General features: G+C 40.5%; 3 protein-coding genes across 5 annotated transcripts; 1 reads left to right on the top strand and 2 right to left on the bottom strand.

The window, feature by feature from the left end:
• Positions 1-431: 431 nt before the first annotated feature.
• On the bottom strand, positions 432-7,016 carry gpr137 (G protein-coupled receptor 137). The gene is made up of 8 exons (XM_067598633.1): positions 6,876-7,016; positions 4,929-5,395; positions 4,605-4,654; positions 4,188-4,428; positions 3,862-4,011; positions 3,236-3,361; positions 2,551-2,663; positions 432-2,407 (listed from the first exon to the last, which is right to left on the bottom strand). The coding sequence occupies exons 2-8, from the start codon at positions 5,307-5,309 to the stop codon at positions 2,311-2,313; spliced, it is 1,158 nt and encodes a 385-aa protein (XP_067454734.1). The 5' UTR covers positions 5,310-5,395; positions 6,876-7,016; the 3' UTR covers positions 432-2,310.
• A 54-nt stretch (positions 7,017-7,070) lies between these two features.
• Positions 7,071-16,383, top strand: pld7 (phospholipase D family, member 7). 3 transcript variants are annotated; one of them, XM_067598629.1, is made up of 12 exons: positions 7,071-7,400; positions 7,924-8,031; positions 10,229-11,209; positions 11,402-11,589; positions 11,888-12,068; positions 12,169-12,283; positions 12,445-12,572; positions 12,945-13,148; positions 13,511-13,650; positions 14,217-14,382; positions 14,480-14,579; positions 15,316-16,383. In XM_067598629.1, exons 1-12 carry the CDS (start codon positions 7,275-7,277, stop codon positions 15,516-15,518), a joined length of 2,640 nt encoding a protein of 879 aa, XP_067454730.1. In that variant the 5' UTR covers positions 7,071-7,274; the 3' UTR covers positions 15,519-16,383. The 3 variants fall into 3 exon arrangements, with proteins under 3 accessions (XP_067454730.1, XP_067454731.1, XP_067454732.1); XM_067598630.1 differs by lacking the exon at positions 7,071-7,400 and adding an exon at positions 7,443-7,728; XM_067598631.1 differs by lacking the exons at positions 7,071-7,400; positions 7,924-8,031 and adding an exon at positions 10,020-10,151.
• A 936-nt stretch (positions 16,384-17,319) lies between these two features.
• Positions 17,320-18,881, bottom strand: smim19 (small integral membrane protein 19). Its single transcript, XM_067598634.1, has 3 exons — positions 18,604-18,881; positions 18,060-18,184; positions 17,320-17,859 (listed from the first exon to the last, which is right to left on the bottom strand). Exons 1-3 carry the CDS (start codon positions 18,735-18,737, stop codon positions 17,795-17,797), a joined length of 324 nt encoding a protein of 107 aa, XP_067454735.1. The 5' UTR covers positions 18,738-18,881; the 3' UTR covers positions 17,320-17,794.
• Between the last annotated feature and the right edge of the window lie 1,328 nt (positions 18,882-20,209).

Genomic DNA, 20,209 nt, shown 5'->3' with positions numbered 1-20,209 from the left:
CAAAGGCAGTGAAAAGGAAGCTGTTTAGCAAGCAAACATGGATGAAAACAGTGAAGGATTTTTAATATTTTCAAAATCTGCTTTGCAAATGCTTTGTATGGAAAGAAATGCACTCAACACATTTTAGACCTCAGGGATACACACCATGAGTTTCAGTGAGAAACACTAAATGTTAACAAAAATTTTGTTAACAGGAAAACTCCACAGAGCAGCTTTTAAGTTGTTCTGTTGCCAGGAAAACTAAGAAACTATTCAAGTCAGCAGCCAGACTCTAAATCCAACATGACTGGATAGTGCTCAGATTTTGTTGTAGCGGACTTTTTATGACTTTGACCTAATTAAATGGTGGTTTCCAACCTGCAGGCAGGCAGGAGTATCATGAATCGTAGTGGTCACTATATTATAAGGGGAAAGAAAGACAAAGTAACAAATCTGTTACTAAATCATGTTTATTTTTCCTCTTTTTGTCATTGTAAGTTTTTATTCATTTTAACATTTTTACTGTGTACAACATTCACAAGTACACACTTATATTTTATAATTTTACCTCTTTAGTCCTCTAAAAGTCTTTCACATAAAACAATCTGAGAGGGTAAAGTCTCTCATTGGTTGAACTGCTCACAGCTCAGGTTCACACTGAGGCCTCAACCTGTGATGAAGGTTCACAAGTCGACACTCACGAGCCAAAAAGTTGGAAACCACTGCCTAACAGCAGGATGTAGTTAACACCTATTTGACCCCGTGAACAAGTTACAGCAACAGATCAAATCGTACAATGTGCAGTACAGTGGAATGCAAACATCTGGACACCCCTGGACAAACTGTGTTTTGTTGAATTCCTGTGAGAAGAGTTATCAAAAGCCCTACAGAGAACAAATCTTCAAACTCCTGTAAAATTACAACCGAGCACCAAATTACACGCTTCTTTCCAGGAAATTTACCAGGAATTTTTAAGAAAAGAGTAAACAGATTTTAAAAAATTTGCATAGAAGTTCATACAATAACATAAAAAAACAAAAATAAAAGCAGACATGATGTTCACCAACGTATTACCTATCTGTCTGTCAATTGGACATGCAGGTATAACTTTAATCTGGTTGACTGGAAGGTTGTAAAAATATACTCCGAACCACTCTGGTATGCTTTGGAATACATTTGGCTCTAATGAAGTAAACATGGTCTGTGGTAAACGTGTAAAAACAGTTGTAGTGTTTTAACTGTAGTTTAACATTGAAAATCAACAAAACATTCAAATTATCCAGGGTTGCTGTATCGAGTTCTACAACCGCAGCAGCTTGTTTGATCCATACATCTTCTGCTTAGCAACAGGCTGAACAAGCTCATTTTTGTTTTTTATAGGTTTGCTCTTTACACAGTAAATGTCAGTCACGCGGTAAAGTCAAACCCACAGGTTAGTGACTCACTATGAGGAAGCCTCATTCCAATAAAGACATAAAGCAGAAAAACATTTGATTTTTAGCTACAGTTAAGCGCAGAACCGTAATTATAAAATAAATTAAACTTCCATCGAAATATAATTACACAGGAAGGGAGTAATAAGAATCAAAATCAACTCGGAAAAAATTAAAATGAAACAAATGGGATGTACAAATCAAAAGAATAGACACTGGTCCAAAAGAAAACTTACAACAAAAAAAAACATTGCAGCAATGCGAATACCTACAGCGACTGATGGATCTGTGATTAGACTAAAGAGAAGCTGCTGGAATTATTTATTAGAGATGTTAATATTTTAGAAACTATCCCGTTCTGTAAATACCAAATGTCACTTGATCATTTGGATTTGAGTGTTTTCTATACACTTGTAACAGTGTAAGAAAGGTTACCCTCCTTGGATGTGGATGTTTGTTACCAGGGGTTATCACATGCTGCGAGCTTATCAACTTATTTATTCAATAAGGAATGCTAATGAAGCTAAATGTGCCGTTTTAAGGAATAATAAGAGGTATTATCTTGTTTATCCACATTCTTGGGACAATAACTATTTTTGAATCTCAGCTTAACCTTTATAAGGAGATCACTGAGCACAATATTTGGCCATTCATATCTGGCAGGGATTGTCCCGCCGAGTTTGTTCCCTTTGAGCTACAAAACGTCAGCTCATTTTATTTTAAATATAGTATTCTCTCTTTGAAAACTAGAAGGTGCATATCTGCTGTTTGGTGAGGATTTCCTGAGGTTTTCAGTGCAAACAACTGCTCGCAGAAGGAGGTGCCGTACTACCGGCTGGTTGCTGTGTTTAGTTTCTCCTTGAGATCATCAAGGACGTCGCGAGCTTGATTGCTTGGGTCAGTTCTGGGGGGTGGAGTAGAAAGAGTGGTGCTGGTGGCTCTGGTCTGGAGGATTGCTGGCGAACAGGAGAGGAGCGGTCTCTGATCCGTACCAGCTGAAACAGAGCGAGAACAAGAGGAAGCAACAGATGACAGCTGTACCTTCTGGTGATGATTTGATTTTAAGACATACATGTTGCAGACACCGAGCAACAAAGGGAGATCAAATGTGTGTCTGAGGTGTTGGCTGTGACAGTACCTCGAGGGTGGGTGTGAACCGCGTGCCCAGGGAACAGGTACATCCTCATCCCCGGCTTGAGGGTCATCAAAGAAATATGGATGAGGTAGGGCCCTGTTGTTGATGCTGCTGACCTGAGGGGATCAGAGACAACACAGAATCTGTGCCGATCATTCATTTCTAAGCAGGGTTTCTACGGACCTTTTTAATACAACATAGAATGCACTTATATACCCTTTTTCACAGTCATACCAATCAAAGGATGACAGAACACCAGTAGGGACAACAAGGGTACAACTTCCCAGCTGTATATGAAAATAATGCTTAATATGATGAATTCATTAACGTGACCTGGACCCAGATAAGTGGCAGAAAAAATGGATGGCTGGAAAAACCAATTACAAAATATTTAATTAATTTGATTTAATTGAAGTTTTTGCTAAAATCAACACTTGCTTATTGTGAATTGATGAGCTTCCTAACTACTGTAGCTAGCAGTGGTGACAATGTTTGCTACATGACTGATGGTGACTCAAACTCCACAAAGCAGAATTAAACAGTACAATCCTACGTCGCACCAGTCTCACTTGTAGTTTATAGATGTAGAACATCTCCCGAGAGACCGCAACAACGTACAAAACAAGGTTAGAACTGCTTTATTTAGTTGACATTCACTCCAGCGCCTGTCTGACAGTCTCTTGAGTACCTCCTGGGTAGGCTGGCGAACTCTTAAGATGAGGATGAGCAGACTGGTTGGTAGCAGCTCCCATATGAAGAGGATGGCACCGAAGGCCAAGTAGCCCCTGTCGCCCAGTTCATTACGCAGGTCAGCCTGTAAACAAACAAACAAAAAGGGGTTATCTAGTAGGTTATTGGTATTTTCACTGGTCACTGCTAGTAATACTTGTACCCAAGAACAACTCATAATTAGCATTACAACCACCAACTTGAACAGTTCTTTAAATGTGGTTTAACTAATCCAGGCTTGAATAACAGTTCGCTTCTACTTTGAGAGAAAGGCAACATGAGTAGAGAGTCAAAACCACAATCAGCACTCATATCATTGGCTGACTAAATTTGGATTGGTGAAAGTGTGAAAATGAAATTCTGATAATTACACCAACATATAATGATTTCTCAATAACCTGCAACTTCTAAAATTATGATCATATCCACAATTAGTATCAGAAATGGGCTTCACTCAAACCGTTACAGACACATTTTAAACCAGCTCAGAAGAACAAAAAATACAGACTTCTGTTAAAACATTCTAATCTGGATAACTTGGTTACCCACAGATGAAGAATGGGGCCCAAAACACTGGATGACTACCTGGTCAGATACGTTGTACCAGTCGAAGTCGAACGACTCCACGTGGTAGTTCTGGGACAGCATGAGGACGGTCAGGTTGTAACAGGCTCGGCTGGCATACAAAAAGATCACTGCTGCTCCGAGCGCTGCTGTGCGGCACACTGTGGTCCCCTGCTCAGGTACAAAGAACACTGTTAGCCTGGACTGTCATAAGGAAGTACTGAGGATGGTAACAAGTGTCTGAGCTATGATTTCTCTGTTGATCTGACACTGAAATGCTTATTGCTGCATTTTAATATTTTAAAATCATTGCGTCATCAGGACATTTTCATGTCACATTAGCTCACCTTGCTGATCAGGTAAGGGCTGGTGGAGCGAGACTGTCGTGTCAGGAGCAACAGCACGACGGCCAGTAAGATTGCATCCAGGATGAAGAGCAAGTCATTGACTAGAACTCGAAACAGGACCAGATCCCAGGTTCGCTCCCCCAAACTCCCGCCGCCGCCTCGGTCCCCGAGAGCTGCGCAAACCACGTTGACGCAGAGGAAGATGGCACTCAACACACCGTACATGCACCGTGCCCGCCAGCTTAGGAACACATGCAAGCCAGAGTGATGAATGGATTAGCAATAATACATTATATTATATATTATTATTATATATATGTAAGAGGTATCAAGGTACAAAAAAGGGAAACATTATTCCACACTACACATTACAATTCCATATAATTGCACTGAAGTTTGATACAGTGTGAAACTTACAGTCCTCTGTCCACTTCTGAGCTGTAAGTCTCTCTCACTTTGAGTAACACCTGTGATACAAGAGACAAATAAACAACAGAACATTAAAAATGAAAGTGAAAGGAACAGTGCGTCCTTAGATAAGTGTTTGACATTGATTTCAACCCTTCCAGCTTTCTGTTTGGCAGCCAGCTATGAAGAGGAATTCCCCTGCTCACAGACTAAGACCAGGATTTCCTGTCAGCTGATTATGATACGCATTGATTTTGTCATTGGTTGTGTCAGATAAATACTTTTTAGAATTATTCTGTCTGTCCTCCTCTTTTCCCTTTTCAGCAGTCTTACCTGAGTAAAATACAGGTTAATAAGGCTGAGAGTGAAGAACTGCAGACAGACGGGGAAGCAGTAGAGCAGCCAGTAGACTACCACAGGTAGGTGGTTGGCTTCCAGAGCGTTACAGAAGTAAAAGGAGAAAAGGGTGGTGCGGAGGGCAGCCCACAGCAGGCAGAGGAACAAAAACACGCTCTGGTAGCTCCATCGTTTGTGTTTGTAGAGGTAGAGAAGCCAGAGCTGGGCGTACACCACCAGGAATAGTCCAGCATACAGAGTGGTATAGAGGATAGTGAAGCCAAGCTGGACAGTGGGGGCAACAGCCGGATGCAGGGGGACCAGGGGTGACAGGGTGGAGGAGTTGGGAGGAGGGGAAGCGGTGACTGGAGCTTCCATCGGGATGCTGACAAGACTAACTGTCCATCATCACAGAGAAACAGCCTGACCTTCTCCTCTCAGTTGGAAAGGTTTACATAAGAGACCTGAGGGCAGAGACAGATAAACAAGTCAGTAGGTCATGAACAGAACCTGCTGAGCTGGAGCTGGGCTTTATGGGGAAAATAACACAACAACTAGAGCTGAAATCATTAGTTTAGTACTGTAACAATTAAATGATTGATAGAAAATCAATCACAAGCTATTTTGATAATCAATTAATCATTTATGAAATAAACATGGCATATAACAGTCACTGGTTGCAGCTTCTCGGATGTGAGGATTTGCAGATTTTCTCTATTTTACATATTTAAAAATTGAAGATATTTGGGCTTTGGATTGTTCAGCAGACAAAACAAGATATTTGCAGAAGTCACCAGGGGAAACTGTGACAGGCATTCATTACTGTTTTCTGAGCTCTAAGATTAGCCATTCAGCAGGAAATTAATCACCAACAATTTTGATGACAGATCAGAATAAGTCATCTATTATTTTAAGCATAAATACCAAAAATGAACTGTTTTGAGCTTCTCAAATTTAAATATTTGCTGTTGTTCTAGTTGTCTATGATAGTAAACTGAATATCTTTAGGTTTTGGACTATCAAGACATCAACTCAAGCTTTGAGTAATAGCGATGGGTTTTTTCTCTATTTTCTGACATTTTATAGACCAAACAACTGATAATCTGCAGATTGAAGAAATGCATAATAATAAAGATGAACATTAACTGCAGCCCTAAAAACAACCTTAGGTATCATCCTCTTGTGTTTTAATTGCTTCTGAGATCACCAGGAGTCATTGTAAAAACACTGTTGTGTCACAAATCATAAATATCAAAATCAGGCGACATGGTCAAAAATATCTGATTTTGCCAATAATGCCCAACTCAGCAATAACTAGAGGACCTTCCTCCAGTATCACATGAAGCTGTCAGGCTATTTTTTGAAGGGAAGTCAAATTGAAACATTCTCAATGTACTCCTGAGTATTTAAGAGAATATGCAGAAGAAATGCGAGTCTGGAAGTAGTTTACCGTTAATGACAATGTAACTACAATATCACCTTATTAATAACAAAGTCAGATGATACACATACATTGCCCAGCTGTGTTTACATAGATTTAAAGTAAACAATCACATTATGGTGGTTAGCTTATAGGACTGGATACAACAATTCAATACAACAGCACACACATTTTCAGTCATTCACAGCACAAAAATAACATTTTAAACTTCATTAACATATTGTTCGACGGACTATTTTATTGTATTATTTTAACTGTAGCTACAGGCGTTTGTTTTGGTATTCTTAGCGGCCTTTTAAGCTTTTGACGATTAGCCTGGATGTCTTCACTGCGCTCTTTGGAACATAAACAGTCGGTGTTGCGTTCAAGCTAATTTACAACAGCTAACATTAAGCTAGCCGTTACCAACTCTGTTAGTTAACCTGAACGTCAATCATTTCTTACTGTCCCAAGAAACCTCTGACGTTGAAGCTGTCAGTGATTATTTGACGATAATAACAGACCTTCTTTTAGGTGGACAACAAGCTTCGGGATACGCAGCAGACGACGGTATAATCCGTGTGTTTCCGTGTGTGTGACCTAACGTCTGCAAGGCGGAGCTACTGATTTGATTCCAACCGCCAATCAGAAATGACAGGAAATCGCGGTTTCTTCAATTTGTTGTTTACTTATCCTGAGACGCAAGGCGCTTTTATAAACAGATTAAACACGCAGTTTGAATGCAGGTTAATGGAAGAGGTGTTTTGATAACTCTAGCAGCTGTTCAATGCGAGTTTTGTTGGCCACAGCAGTAGCGTTAGCCGTTTGCCCCAGTAGACACACTTCAGCATTGCAGACGCTCCGGGTCGTCCGTTAATCTCGCGTCACGAAGCTGCCGCATTGTTAATTTAAAGCGGACGAAGATGCCGATGGTCCTGCGCTCCAGGAAATCCTACCACCACGGTCAGGCGAGTGAGGAGGAGTTACGGGATACCGCACCGGCCACACCGCGCCGGTCGACCCGCCTGGTCGACAGACTTACGTACGAGGTGGGTCTTTTTTTATTACTCAGCTTTTCCGCCTCCTCTTCCTCCACCACCGCGGAAAACTTCACAGTTGGCCACGTAGCTTGCTCGCTAACGGTAGCAACGTTAGCCGACTAACCCGAGAAAAACGACTCAAGAAAAAGGTTATATAGGAACCAACGTGCTTTAAATTGCAGTATATTTACAGCTATAACCAATTTAACTTGTATATAATTCGCATAGCTGGTTAGCTTAACCACTAAGAGCTAAAATTGCATCAGTCGTGAGTGTGAATCCCTGCTTCCAGCCAAAACTTATTACCGAGCAAGTTAACTGAACTTGCTGCATCATGGTAAGTTTTGCTTAACACTGACTGTGCTTTTTATGTGAACAAGTGACAAATTGTATGCCTTTTTAATATAATTTTTGCTTTACTTCTGCCGTTCAACCAACACTGTCCTGACGCCCCACATTGCACTGTACAATTCAATGTTATATTACAATGCTTGTTGGGCGACGATGTAACCGTGTAACGTGATGTTGTCAGGACACTGATGAGTCAGACTCTGAGTCTGTCCAGAGCCGAGTGATGGAGATACACCAGAGTGCCCCGTTTGAGCTGGAGGAGGAAGCTGCTGAGGAGGCAGATGTAACGGTAAGCTAAAATTCACCTTCCAGAAAACACACACACGCCTCCTCGCTGTTAGATGTTATTTTGTAAAGGTAGTTAAAGTATAGCCACAGAAGATGCCTGGGTGTGGTAGAGCTCTTGTTTACAGAGCCCTGTGGTGAAAGAAATAATGCTTTGTGTCTGTGCAGCACCATGTAATCATGAGCAGGAAATATTGGCAAGCTACTGCGGAAGTGTCCTGATCTCCTTTATCCTGTCTGCAGAGAAGTAAAGTTTACTCCTATATTAAGATATAGAGAAATGAGTTTAGTTATTTACCCATAAATAATAGAGTTTAACTGATACTGGAGTACTGTGGCCAATGTGGATATCAGTATATGTGAGTCTATTGACTGATAAACCATTTTAACATAAACAAACATTTTTTTTGGCAAGATTCCTCAAATTTGGTCATTTTGATTGACCAAAAAATGATACGCAACCAATTTGACATGCTTGTCATGCACCCAGCCAAAACTTACTTTTGAGCAAGTTAACTGAACATGCTGCATCATGATAAGTTTTATTTCACACTTTCACAAGTGACTAATTGTATGCTTCTTTATATTATTTTTGCTTTACTTCACTGTACAACCAACACTGTGTCCTGACGCCCCACATCACATACAGTATATGTGTATTATTTATATATATATATATTCTGCAGTACAGAACTTTTGTCTCCCCCTTCTGGCAGTGAGAGTCATTACACAAACACTGTTGACGTCATCACCGCAGGCCCTTGGCACTTTTTATGTGAGCCAGTCCCCACCCTGGCAACGCAACATAGTTGGGGCGCACTGTGGACAGTCCGCCCCAAACGTCATTGCTAGTTGACGTAAAACACATCACTACCGGTGCACCAGGGCGGGAATGTCGCCACAGACACAGGATTTAAAAACTTTGGTATACTGCGAAATACAGAGAGATTTACCTGGCAGTGATAGGCTTAATTAGCATTGTGTGAAGTTGTTTGGCAAGAGCTTGAATGTAACAGACATTCATTTATATGTAAAAGTCCCACATTCCAGCTTAAAGTCATATGTCAAGCAAGAAAACAGGCAAACTCAAATTTGAGTTGCTTTTCTCTGCTTAGTTTAACTTAACTATCATCTTTGGGCTCTGGACTGTTGGTCAGACAAAACAAGCAATTTTTAGACAACAGCTTGGGCTATGAGAAACTTTAAAGGGCATTTTTCACTTTTTTTGATATCTTATAGACTAATCCATTAAAAAGTTCATTCAAAAAAATGTTAATAGATTAATCAATGATGAAAATAATAATCATTAAAGATGACAGTAACAGTAGAAACAGAGACTCGGAGACAAACTCAAAATACATGTATTTTAAAAACATACAATAAAAAAGATATCATGATTAAAAGTAACATAAAATAAGTGTCATATGGATAAAAATTCAAAAAATTAATGTAATGCAATTTACATTTTGCATATCTGCACACATACATTCAGCACTGATACATCTGTGATAATATCAGCATGTGAAAATATTAGTTACAAGTAAGTTTATATATACATGTAGCCACTTTCAAAAGCTTACAAGTGTGTCACAATTATAAAAGGTGAAATCATTCAAAATTAGGGAAACAGTGATGCACTAAAAACCGACATAAACTACAGACATAATACAAACATGGGAGAGAAAAAAGCTAGGAAAGAAGCTTTAAACAACACAATTTGAAAGTGGAGTTTTGGCCAAACAACATGTTTGTAGGAAGATTCTTGCAGCATTGAGAGAAATACAATCTGTGGAGAGACCACGCCCTAATCTCATACTCATCTTGAGTATTTGCTTAGGAAAAATTACAGATGGTTGCTATGGAATACATGGCAACCATCATTATGTAGTTATGGAAATTAGAATTGTGGACAGAGCTTGAAGCAGAGCAAGTTGAACTTTGACTGCCATCAAAATATTAAGTTAAATGATGCGGTAGCCATGGCAACACCAATGTCATGTCCATAAACAAATACTGACATCAACACCAGTCTGCAGCGGCCACTCTGAGGTGTACCAGTCAGGAGTGCTTATTTGAATAGGTGTGGCTATTTTAGCCATTGCAGTGCTACGGAAGCCTCTCGAGGTAATGGAGTGTTATAGTATTCATCATACACATGTGAGATGCATGTTTGTTTTCTAATAAAGTTCTGTCTTCTGCAGGATCTGAAGCATTGTAGTGTGGTGCTGGACCGTCTCAGAGTTGACGACAAGGCTGCAAAAAAAGAGCTTGAGGAGAGAGAAGACATGAACCGCAAAGGTGGGAAACCTGTGTCTCGAATCCCTACTTTTCATAATCGGCGCAGCAATGCAAGCCAGAACAACGAGCTGCCCGTCTCCAAAAAAGATACTCCATCCACCCATGTTGTTCAGCCTCCTGAGAAAGCTGGAAGCGTGGAAGCTACAAAGTCCAAACTACCCGATGTCAGAGAAAAAGCACTTCCCCAGCCAACGGTCCGCATCCCCAAAATCGGCTTTGAAGCCCCCACTTTGTTCAGCAGCACAGAACAAGCCGCTGCGACAGCTCCTAGCTCCCAAATTACTACACCTAAGAGCTGGAGTTTGTCTGAGTCTGTGCAGCAACCTCATATGACTGTAAGCCCCAGGCCTGCCCTCAGATCAGAGCACGGGTCGGAGCAACATCTACCAGAGCAAGACAAGAGCAAAAACTCTGAAAAAGAAGCTGACATGTTCGATGCCCCCATAAGACACCTTCCATGTGAGGACTTTCTCAGCCAGAAACCACAGGAAGATGCAGCAGAGAGATACAACGTTGAGGTTAAAAGCAAGATTGACTTCACTGCCTCTGGAGACACTGTAGAGTTGGAGTCTGCAGAGGTCGCTCATACAGCTGTGGTTGGCCGAGTGGAGGCTATCATGGATGAAGAACCACCCTGGGAGACAGAACCGACGAACACACTTGAATTTAAGGACAGTAGATCCTCATCAGACGTTGAATGTGAGGAGGATTTAGCAGTTGAACCGTCCAAGGGCCATGATTCAGGGGAGGTGAAGGAACATTATGAGCCACATGTAAGCCAGTCTGAGCTCAAAGATGCTGCAGGGATACAAGCCAACATGAATGAATCAACTTCTGCAGCTAAAGAGGAGCCTGCTAAAGCTAGATCAACCAAGTCAACAAAGGTGAGTTTAGCTGTCTGTCATACTAGTTTCTATGATGGTCTCACCTGAGTCACTCATATATATATATATATATAGAGAGAGAGAGAGAGAGAGTAATTTGACCACACCTTGCAGTAATGGCTTTAGAGCACAGCACAATCCTAAGCTGTCTCCCACTTTCTGAAGTCCTTTTTTACACTTGTCATTATGCAGAGCTCAGGATGCTCCAGTTTTTCCCTCTTCTGCTTCCTGCCTACCGCCTTGCTGCTTCTCGGGGGGTTTGGTCAGCATGTTTGGCACTATGGGCTGCCTATGTCTGTGGTCCAGCTCACTGCTCAGCTGGAGCTGCACTGGCTGGAGGGCTTTGGCTTAACACCAGAGCCTTGTAGCGTTGATTGTCGGTAAGAAAATCTTTCCAATCGAGTTTGTTCTCAGCAAACATGAGAATTTGTGAAATTCACCTCATTGTATTTTTAATAAAATCATCATCAAAAATCATATGCAAATTATTTCTAATATTTCAATTATCAGGTAGGAAGGTGACATATGAGAGACTAAAAGTGTCATGCAAGCTCTACTAAATCATAAACCAATCAAACTTGAGAGTTTAACAAACGACTTTTCATTTGAAATGCTGTCTGTCTGGATTGAATGTGGTGTGTAAGTGGTTGTAGTTTGAGTCTCATTGTCCCTGTTCAGAGTGCATCTGGTGGAGAGCATCCCCGTGGGTCTCTACACATCTAACCCCTCACCCCGACGGAGCATCGCAGACAGCTGGCTCAGTCTTCTGGACAAGGCCAACAACTCAGTCCACATCGCTGCTTTCTACTTGACACTACGGGGCAACGATGTGGAGTTTGCAGATCCTACAGACTCTCAGGTAGTGGCACACCTCAGTCTCACCGTGTAGAGTGTTTAGTAATTCTAACTAAACCTTTTCACTTCTGATGTGTGTGATATCATTACTCCATGTTATGTAGGGAAGAAAGGTCTTTGAGCAGTTGAAGCAGCTTGAATCCAAAGGTGTGAATCTTGAGGTCGCCGTTAACGCCCCCCAGACCTCAAATCAAGACACAGCTGAACTGGCTGCAGCAGGTACATTGTGTTGTGCATTTTTGTAAAATATTTTTTAAAGAGCAATATTTTTGATCAAACAACTGTACTTAAACACAGTATATTAGTATACAAATTAAGATACAGAAAAGTAAATTTTGCTGGTGGTTGAAACAGTCTGGATGGATGTCTCCTGTTTTTAGGTGCAGAGGTCAGAGAGGTGGACCTGAAGGCTCTGACTGGAGGCATCGTCCACACCAAGCTGTGGGTGGTTGATCAAAAGCACCTCTACTTGGGTAGCGCTAACATGGACTGGCGTTCTTTGAGTCAGGTAAAATGGAAAGAAAGGAAAAATGTGCATTTTCAAATGTATCTGCGTGAGTGTGGACGTGGCATAAGGCTGCAGTCATGTAGATTTAAGGCTAAAAGAAACTGAGCAGTAACACACTTTTATTTGGAATGACTAAACTTTCAAACATGTTTCAAGACACATAAAACTAACTGGGCTGCAACGAGAAAGCATTTTTGAGATGAGCTTTAGACTGAAACAAACTTTCAAGGAGAGCTGCACAATTGATCATTGAATTAATTCAACTTTATGAGCTGTGATATTGATGCTTAGACTACAGAGCTGCCTATTATTGATGTGTATATTTAGAGCAAGTTATGCTGTAGACTACATCTTCTGCTTTGTTGATCCAAGGTGAAGGAGGTCGGCCTGTCAGTGGAGGACTGCAGCTGCTTGGCTCAGGACGCCTTTCGGATCTTTGGGGTGTACTGGAGCATCAGTGGCGCAAACAACGGTTCCCTGCCTCTGTACTGGCCTGCTCGCCTCTCTGCCCTGTCCAGCTCCCAGAATCCTCTGCATCTTAAGTTCAACGGAGTTCCCGCCAAAGTCTACCTGTCTGTAAGTTCTGCAGACTCTATGAGCTTCCGTCAAGCTTAAAAAATCTGATTCTCTGCTTTTTTTTATGAGTGTAATTCTTTCTGACCAATATGGGTTGTAAAGGCTGATGCTGATATTTTTAGACAGCAGGTGTTGTCAATAACAGCCTTTTTGTGTTTTTAATTAAACCATTTAGTGTTTAAACTGGAATCGCACCTCCGTTAGAGTGGAAGAGATTAAAGAAAACTATTTAGATAATCAATTATGAGTAAATCCTGATTAATTTAATTAAGTTAATTTAATTAACTAATTTGAAGGGAAATCATACTCTCCCTGGTTGCTCCCATGATCCTCATTGCCTGTGTATTATCTGTCTCCTGCAGAGTGCCCCTCCACAGATCTCAGCCCGCGGCCGCTCGGACGATCTTACCACCATCCTGTCAGTTATCGACGACGCCCAGAAATTCATTTACATCTCTGTCATGGACTATCTTCCTCTGTCTGAGTTCACCAAGCCCCTCAGGTGCCAAACCACACTCAACTCACACAGAAGCACAACTATTTAAATCAATCAAATTCCTCAGACGCAATATATTAAAGTTTTATGTGATGACTTATATTAGTCAAGTCATTTACCATATACAGGGTACTGTGTTAATGTAAGTACCAGTGTAATTTTGATTAATTAAATGGTATGTATTGAATTAACAGTCACAATACTGGATCCTGATTGGCTGATAAAGCAGTTTCTTTAATTAAGTTAATGTATATCTGCTGACTGCAGGCTTTCTAATTCAAATGCTGGAAACTTGCCTGACTGGATGAAAGCCAATCAGGTTCAAGTCCAGTTGTGATGTCATTTACTGATATCCAAAGAAATGACTTTTGATAATGCCTTCATAAATTGTAGATAACACTCTACACTGAAATACAAATGAAGGAAAATGTTCTGATATCTTTTTCCATCAGTAGCAGATACATCTTTTTCTTTGCCTTTCTGTGTCACAGTCATTCAGCTACTGACTGTATCAATGTGTGTTCTGGAGAGAGTTTCTGTGTTAAAACTGTGTGTTGGTCTCCTGCTCTCAGGTTCTGGCCCGCCATCGACTCAGCCCTGCGTGGCGCTGCCTGCACCAGAGGGGTGCAGGTCAGACTGCTGGTCAGCTGCTGGGAGCACTCCCCCGCCCCCATGTTCACCTTCCTGCAGTCCCTGCTGGTGCTCAACAGACCTCCAATGAAATGTGACATTGAAGTGGTGCGTTTTGAGATTTCATTCGTGATTGGCTGAGACATACGGTAGTGTCCCTAACTGAATAGTGATGGATCCTAAACTCTTTTTTGTTTCTGTTCAGAATATCTTTACTGTGCCTTCAACACCGGAGCAGATGAAGATCCCCTTTGCACGAGTCAATCATGCCAAGTACATGGTTACAGACAGAGTGCTCTATATCGGTATGCTATCACTGTTTTTACTGCAACCCTCCAAACATTAATATCCACTATCACAGGCTCAGAGCATGAATACAACTAAGTATATCTACTTAAATACTATACCTAAGTGCAGTTTCGAGGTACTTAGTTTATGTTCCAGTTTATTACAAACATACAGTATAATCAACTTCTAAAATATGATTTGTTCAGGGATGAAAAAAATCTTCCTCTTATCAAGTCATTTTAGTCTGAGTTTGAGTCCTTAAAGTTTTATTCTCATAAAAAGTCAAAAGAATTGCCAGTGTTGTGCGAATATTTCAGTTTACTCTGTCACATTTTTTTGATTTAAATTACAAAATGGTTAAAATATTTTTAATAGACTGCAAAACAAAGTTTATATGACTTAATTACAGACATAAATGACTTTATAAGATGGTGGTTTGTGCATATTAACTGCTCAGCAGTTTATTACACAGTTAAAGTCAGCTGCACCTCGGTTAACTACAACAAATGCATCAGTGCAAATAATCCTTTAATAGACATAACACTGTAAAAGGGAGCATTTATAGACCTTAATACTTCTGTTCTTTTACCCAAATAAGACTTCATGCAAGACTTTTGTACAAATTGGAGTAAAAGAGTAATATAAAGGATCTGAACAGGCTGTAACAATGTTTTGCTTTTGACAAACAAACTTTAGCTGCAGATAATACCAAAATGTTATTCGTCATATCAGTTCCTGTTTCTGTGTCCACAGGGACGTCCAACTGGTCAGAGAACTACTTCACCCAGACTGCTGGAGTGGGCCTGGTGGTGAACCAGACGGGCTCTGTGGTTGGACAAGGCCAGCAGACTCTGCAGAGTCAAGCAGAGGAGCTCTTCCTCAGAGACTGGAGGTCCAGTTACGCCAAAGCACTCACCGTCAACGACATGGACGTCTGCCCTCGTGGCCCACACTGAGGTTGTTTAATAAAGCATTTGCATTGTAGATGAGCATCTTGCTTGCTCTTGCCATTTTAACTTAATTTCACTTATGCAAAATCTGCTTGCTGTACTGTGTGAACGAACACATCTTATTTTATTGCGGTTTCCTGACTGCTGCTGCAAATCTTCTGTATATAATTGCGTTTTTATATTTAGTTTCAAAACATGTTATTTTTTATACTCTGTATTGTTCAACTTTCTTACATGAAGGTTGAAGCGCAAGGGAACTCGCTTTGTACAATTAATTTTATGCCTGGAGCATTTTGTATATTTTCCCTTAAAACGTTGGTGCTGAGCTTTACCTATCTCATGCAGGAAATTCAATATTTCCAAAGAGGTGTTTACACCATGGCCATGTTTACACTGCTGAAGCTATCAGCTCTTAATGTTCATGTGTAATGAAGCCATTTAATGTAATGTCAGTCCATCAGCACTAGATTCTTGTAAATACTCTGAATTTTCCGTTCATAATTGATGGCTGACTGATAAATCAAATTTGAGTGTGTACCACTTAATACAAAAAAAGAACTCATTGTGTCCTCGCTCAGTTGATAGTGTGAGCGTGCTTTGTTTTGTTGATTGAAGTGGTTATTCTTTTCCCAGTGTGGCATCTCTTACTGTTTCACTGTTCTGATAATTACTGAATGTGCCTGTGGTGTCGCCTCAATCATTCCATTACCAGGGTTATCTATTGTATGCTTGATATTTCTGTTTAAACTGTTGGACTGTTGAACGAAGGGACCTCCTGGCTCTGGATGAAACAGGGAATATTTCGGTTTATCTCTGATAAACAGAACGGTTTACTGTATGTTTCACCATGAATAAAATCTGCTCCCCAGTTTGTGATATTTGTGCTTCATGAGTACTATGAAAGGAGTGAGGAGGAGTAATGGTTATAAGAGTCATTTAAAGGGATGGTTCACACAAAGTTTTCACACTTAACACTCAGCTTTTTCTTACTTTCCTCTTGAGTTGTTTAGCTCTGACATTCATAGTGGGGGTGAATGGGATTTAGTTTGCAGTACTCAAAACTTTTTAACATGACTAAGAGTCTACAGTGCAGCGATGCTTTAAGCTAAACACTGACATCATCGTGCTAATATATTCACAATGATAATGTGAACATGCTCATCTTAAGTAAGTAAAATGTTTACCATGTTCACCATCTTAGTTTATTGTTAATATGTTTACACTTGCTAATTAGCACTAAATACAAAGTTCTTTTTTTTGTTTGTTTGTAAAGTCGGGATCACCAAAGCGATTATTACAATTTATCCTAAGTGAGGCATTCATATCGGTACCAAATTTAATGAAAATTCACCCAATAGTTGAGAATGAATGTCAGCCTCATGGTGGTGCCACTGGAAATGTCAGGGGATCACCAAAGTCATTAGGGTTCATCCTCTGGGAACCATGACATGAATGTCTGAACAAAATTTCCCTAGAATCCATCCAAAAGTTGTTGAGGTATTTCAGTCTGGACCAGAGTGGCGGACAGACTGACAGACACGGCCATCTCTAGAGTCACACCGCTAGCGTGGCTTCGACAGCTACATCACTTTTTCACCAGAACTAAACCTATCTGCACAGCTGGGTACCACTAGAAGTAAGTGAGAAAATGTTTTTTGTAATTTGGGTTAACTGACCCTTTAAAGTTTCTGAACTTTATTTCTAAGGAACATGGGATGAAACTGATTTGACACACAGCCAAATAAAACCCAGATGAAGCGTCATTATGGTGAACTCAGGTCATCAAATCATCCACTGACTCAGTTGCTCTAGTTTGTGTGCCTTTATTTTCACATTTAAGACATTTAATTTTACTACTTAAAACATATCTAACAGACAAGTAAAAAACATCTGGTTTGATTTGAAAGGTACTCTTTGTGGTGGACTTTTTCCCCCCACATGTCACTGAAAAAACCTCAGTGATCTGCTGCAGTTACAGGTTTATAATACCTCTCACAAAGTTCACGTCGCTGCTGTGCGTCACACAGCGAACCTGTAAGATGCCAGACTCCCCCGAGCCTTCCTGGCTTCTCCATCGGTCCAGCTGTATCTGGTCCATGAGTACAGACGAAGAAGAGACAAACAGCAGTTTAACAGCAACAACCAGTACAGGAGTAGCCTCTTTCTCTGGGCTCTAGTCAGTCTCGACAGCCATCCCATGTGGCTTCCTATCTGTGTGCAGAGGGGGCTTGAAGATGAGGGAGTGTTGACTCAGACAGAAAGGGATGAACGCCCTTGTGCTCTCATTCCATGGAGAGCTGCACACTGTCCGTCTGGCCCTGTTGCTGCTGCTGTTCAAACTTCCTGGCTAGAAGACAAGATGGTAGACATTTACCTCGAGATCATCCAGAATAGCAATATAGATACAGTTGCTACAGATACATTAGTCTGAACTGTGAGGAAAGATGGATTTAGGAAATATAAACAACTTTTGGTGAATAAAATATCACATACATATTCAAAACTGTCAGTATTATGAAGTATGTATGAAGTATCAGTGATACTCACCCAGAGAGTACATCTCCAGCTGCTGTCGCAGGCGGACCTTCTGCAGGCTGTCGTAGAAGTTGGGCTCCGGGTTGCTTCCAGCGGTTGGAGGCAGAGTGAAGATACGCATGATCTTCCTCTTGTTTCTAAATTATACGTGAATATTAAGAGATTCGACGTGAGACAAAGATACCGTATAGGCCCCAGTGGGTTTTAACCATATCCTACAGAGAGAACATCACCATTTATTTCTGACAGTAGTTGAGAGACTATTATTAAAATTGACTTATAATACGGTATGGGGAATTATATGAATGCCGAATTACTTAGAAAACCCTGACGAATCTGTTAATAAATAAAGTAATGCCTCATGAGATACGCCCATTTCCCTGTGACCAAGTAAACATTCAAATGGGCGATTTAATAATGGAGTATGATGTGAATTTGTATATGTTGAGAGAAGGCGAGAAGGGTCTGTGACTGCACCACATCTGTATGGTATCTCTGTATTGTATAAACCAAGCGGTGCAGTGAATGGTTGACTATAAATGCAGACTGTGCTTACTTTCTGGCGTACATCAGCAGGCCGAAGCTGACCAGGATAACCAGCAGGTAGACATTGGTGGCCTCATTCCAGGCTTCGTGCACCGAGTAGTCTATAGACTCGGGCTCGTTGCCCAAAACCCCGTGTGCACCCATTGAAATACGATAACGGCGACCAAACTCAGCGGATAAATATGTGAACACAAAGAGATATTCTGTGAAATCGCTCAGCTGCGTGATGTAAACACCACTGCGTCACTTCCATCTATCGATGTACGGTCACTTCCTGATCTTCTTCCGCTCCTTCTTCTTCTTTTTCTTCGTCTTTTCTGTTTCCGTGTTGGCAGCCCGCACACTGGCGCCTCCCACAGTCTGAGCTTAACGTCCCAAAATAATCGTGTCTATAGTGGTTCTCAAATTATTTCACACCAAGGACTTCTAAACTGACAGAAATTAGACCACGGACCCCCATTTGATAAGATTTTGTCCAGGGTCCCCCATCTGCTTTTAGAATTTTTATCACAGAAACATGACCAAATAATCACACACTCTGTTATTTGTGTACTTATAAATGGAATTATAGTGAAAATAAATTATTCTCCGTTTTGCCAGGGACCCCCTGAACCTCCCTCAAGGACCCCTGGAGGTCCCCAGACCCCACTTAAAATAGGGGAAAGAGGAGATAACCAGATGTTAAACACATATATTTTAACAATGCGTTTATCTCTTTTGCATATTTTTACACGTCAACAATAAATGGAATACTGTTAAAACCAGAGTCACACTACCATCAGGTTGTTTTCCTCTCAGTTTCAGTCTATTATCAGTTACAACACAGTATAAAATAGTGTATTACGTTTGGATACCATAAAGTAATCATAGTATAACATTTTCCCAAAGCCTCTTTTGTTATCTCAACTGTGAAATACACTTTACCATAATTAATTTATAGGCTCCACAGAATATCATTGTTCACACTGTTTTTCCCAAACTTCAGTTTTGTTTCCCAGTAATGTCTCCCTGAGATACCCATTATTTACAACAAAATACTTGAATACAGACTTACCTACCTACTTAACACACTGTAAATAAGACAGTGAACATTTTGGTTTGTGTAAACAGACTATTCACAGTAATTACTGCAGAGTCTAACTTAAGGCTGCAACCAACAATTACTCTGGAAATAATTGTCTTGATTCATCTATTAATCATTTTGGCTATAAAATGTCAGAAAATATTGAAAAATGTCCATCACAACTTTCCAAGACCCAAGTTGATGTTTACAAATTGCTTCTTTTGTCTGATCAATGCTTCAAAACTCAGATATATTTACTATAAAGTACTGAGAAACACAGACTATTCACCTTTGAGATGATTTTTGTTGTGACATTTTGTGATTGATTAATCAACAAATGGCTTCACTTCTAGTCAAATTATCAAGGAAAGTATAGCAGTCCGTATTCCGCTCCAACAGTCCTAAAGAAGCGTCTGTACATAGACTACAGACAATTCAATGCAGGACAAGAACAAACTTTTTTCTTTATTTCTTTATTGACAATTACTAGTTCTTCTTCCATAAAATGATCATATAAAAAATATTCATCTCACAGTTTGCAGATGAAAAGTTA

The sequence above is a fragment of the Thunnus thynnus genome, chromosome 9 (genome assembly GCF_963924715.1).
Source record: "Thunnus thynnus chromosome 9, fThuThy2.1, whole genome shotgun sequence".
NCBI classification, from domain to species: domain Eukaryota; kingdom Metazoa; phylum Chordata; class Actinopteri; order Scombriformes; family Scombridae; genus Thunnus; species Thunnus thynnus.
This window is presented reverse-complemented; position numbering and strand designations above follow the sequence as displayed.

Bases quoted from the DNA above. Each gene is read 5' to 3' on its own strand.
- gpr137 (XM_067598633.1), bottom strand. From the start codon at position 5,309: ATGGAAGCTCCAGTCACCGCTTCCCCTCCTCCCAACTCCTCCACCCTG. The intron at 4,012-4,187 runs GTGAGCTAATGT...GTACCTGAGCAG, and splicing joins GCCCTTACCTGATCAGCAAG to GGGACCACAGTGTGCCGCAC. The intron at 2,664-3,235 runs GTACTCAAGAGA...TGATCCCCTCAG, and splicing joins TTCGCCAGCCTACCCAGGAG to GTCAGCAGCATCAACAACAG.
- pld7 (XM_067598629.1), top strand. From the start codon at position 7,275: ATGCCGATGGTCCTGCGCTCCAGGAAATCCTACCACCACGGTCAGGCG. The intron at 11,210-11,401 runs GTGAGTTTAGCT...GTCATTATGCAG, and splicing joins GATCAACCAAGTCAACAAAG to AGCTCAGGATGCTCCAGTTT. The intron at 11,590-11,887 runs GTAAGAAAATCT...GTCCCTGTTCAG, and splicing joins CCTTGTAGCGTTGATTGTCG to AGTGCATCTGGTGGAGAGCA.
- smim19 (XM_067598634.1), bottom strand. From the start codon at position 18,737: ATGGGTGCACACGGGGTTTTGGGCAACGAGCCCGAGTCTATAGACTAC. The intron at 18,185-18,603 runs GTAAGCACAGTC...CGTATAATTTAG, and splicing joins CTGCTGATGTACGCCAGAAA to AAACAAGAGGAAGATCATGC. The intron at 17,860-18,059 runs GTGAGTATCACT...CTTGTCTTCTAG, and splicing joins GCTGGAGATGTACTCTCTGG to CCAGGAAGTTTGAACAGCAG.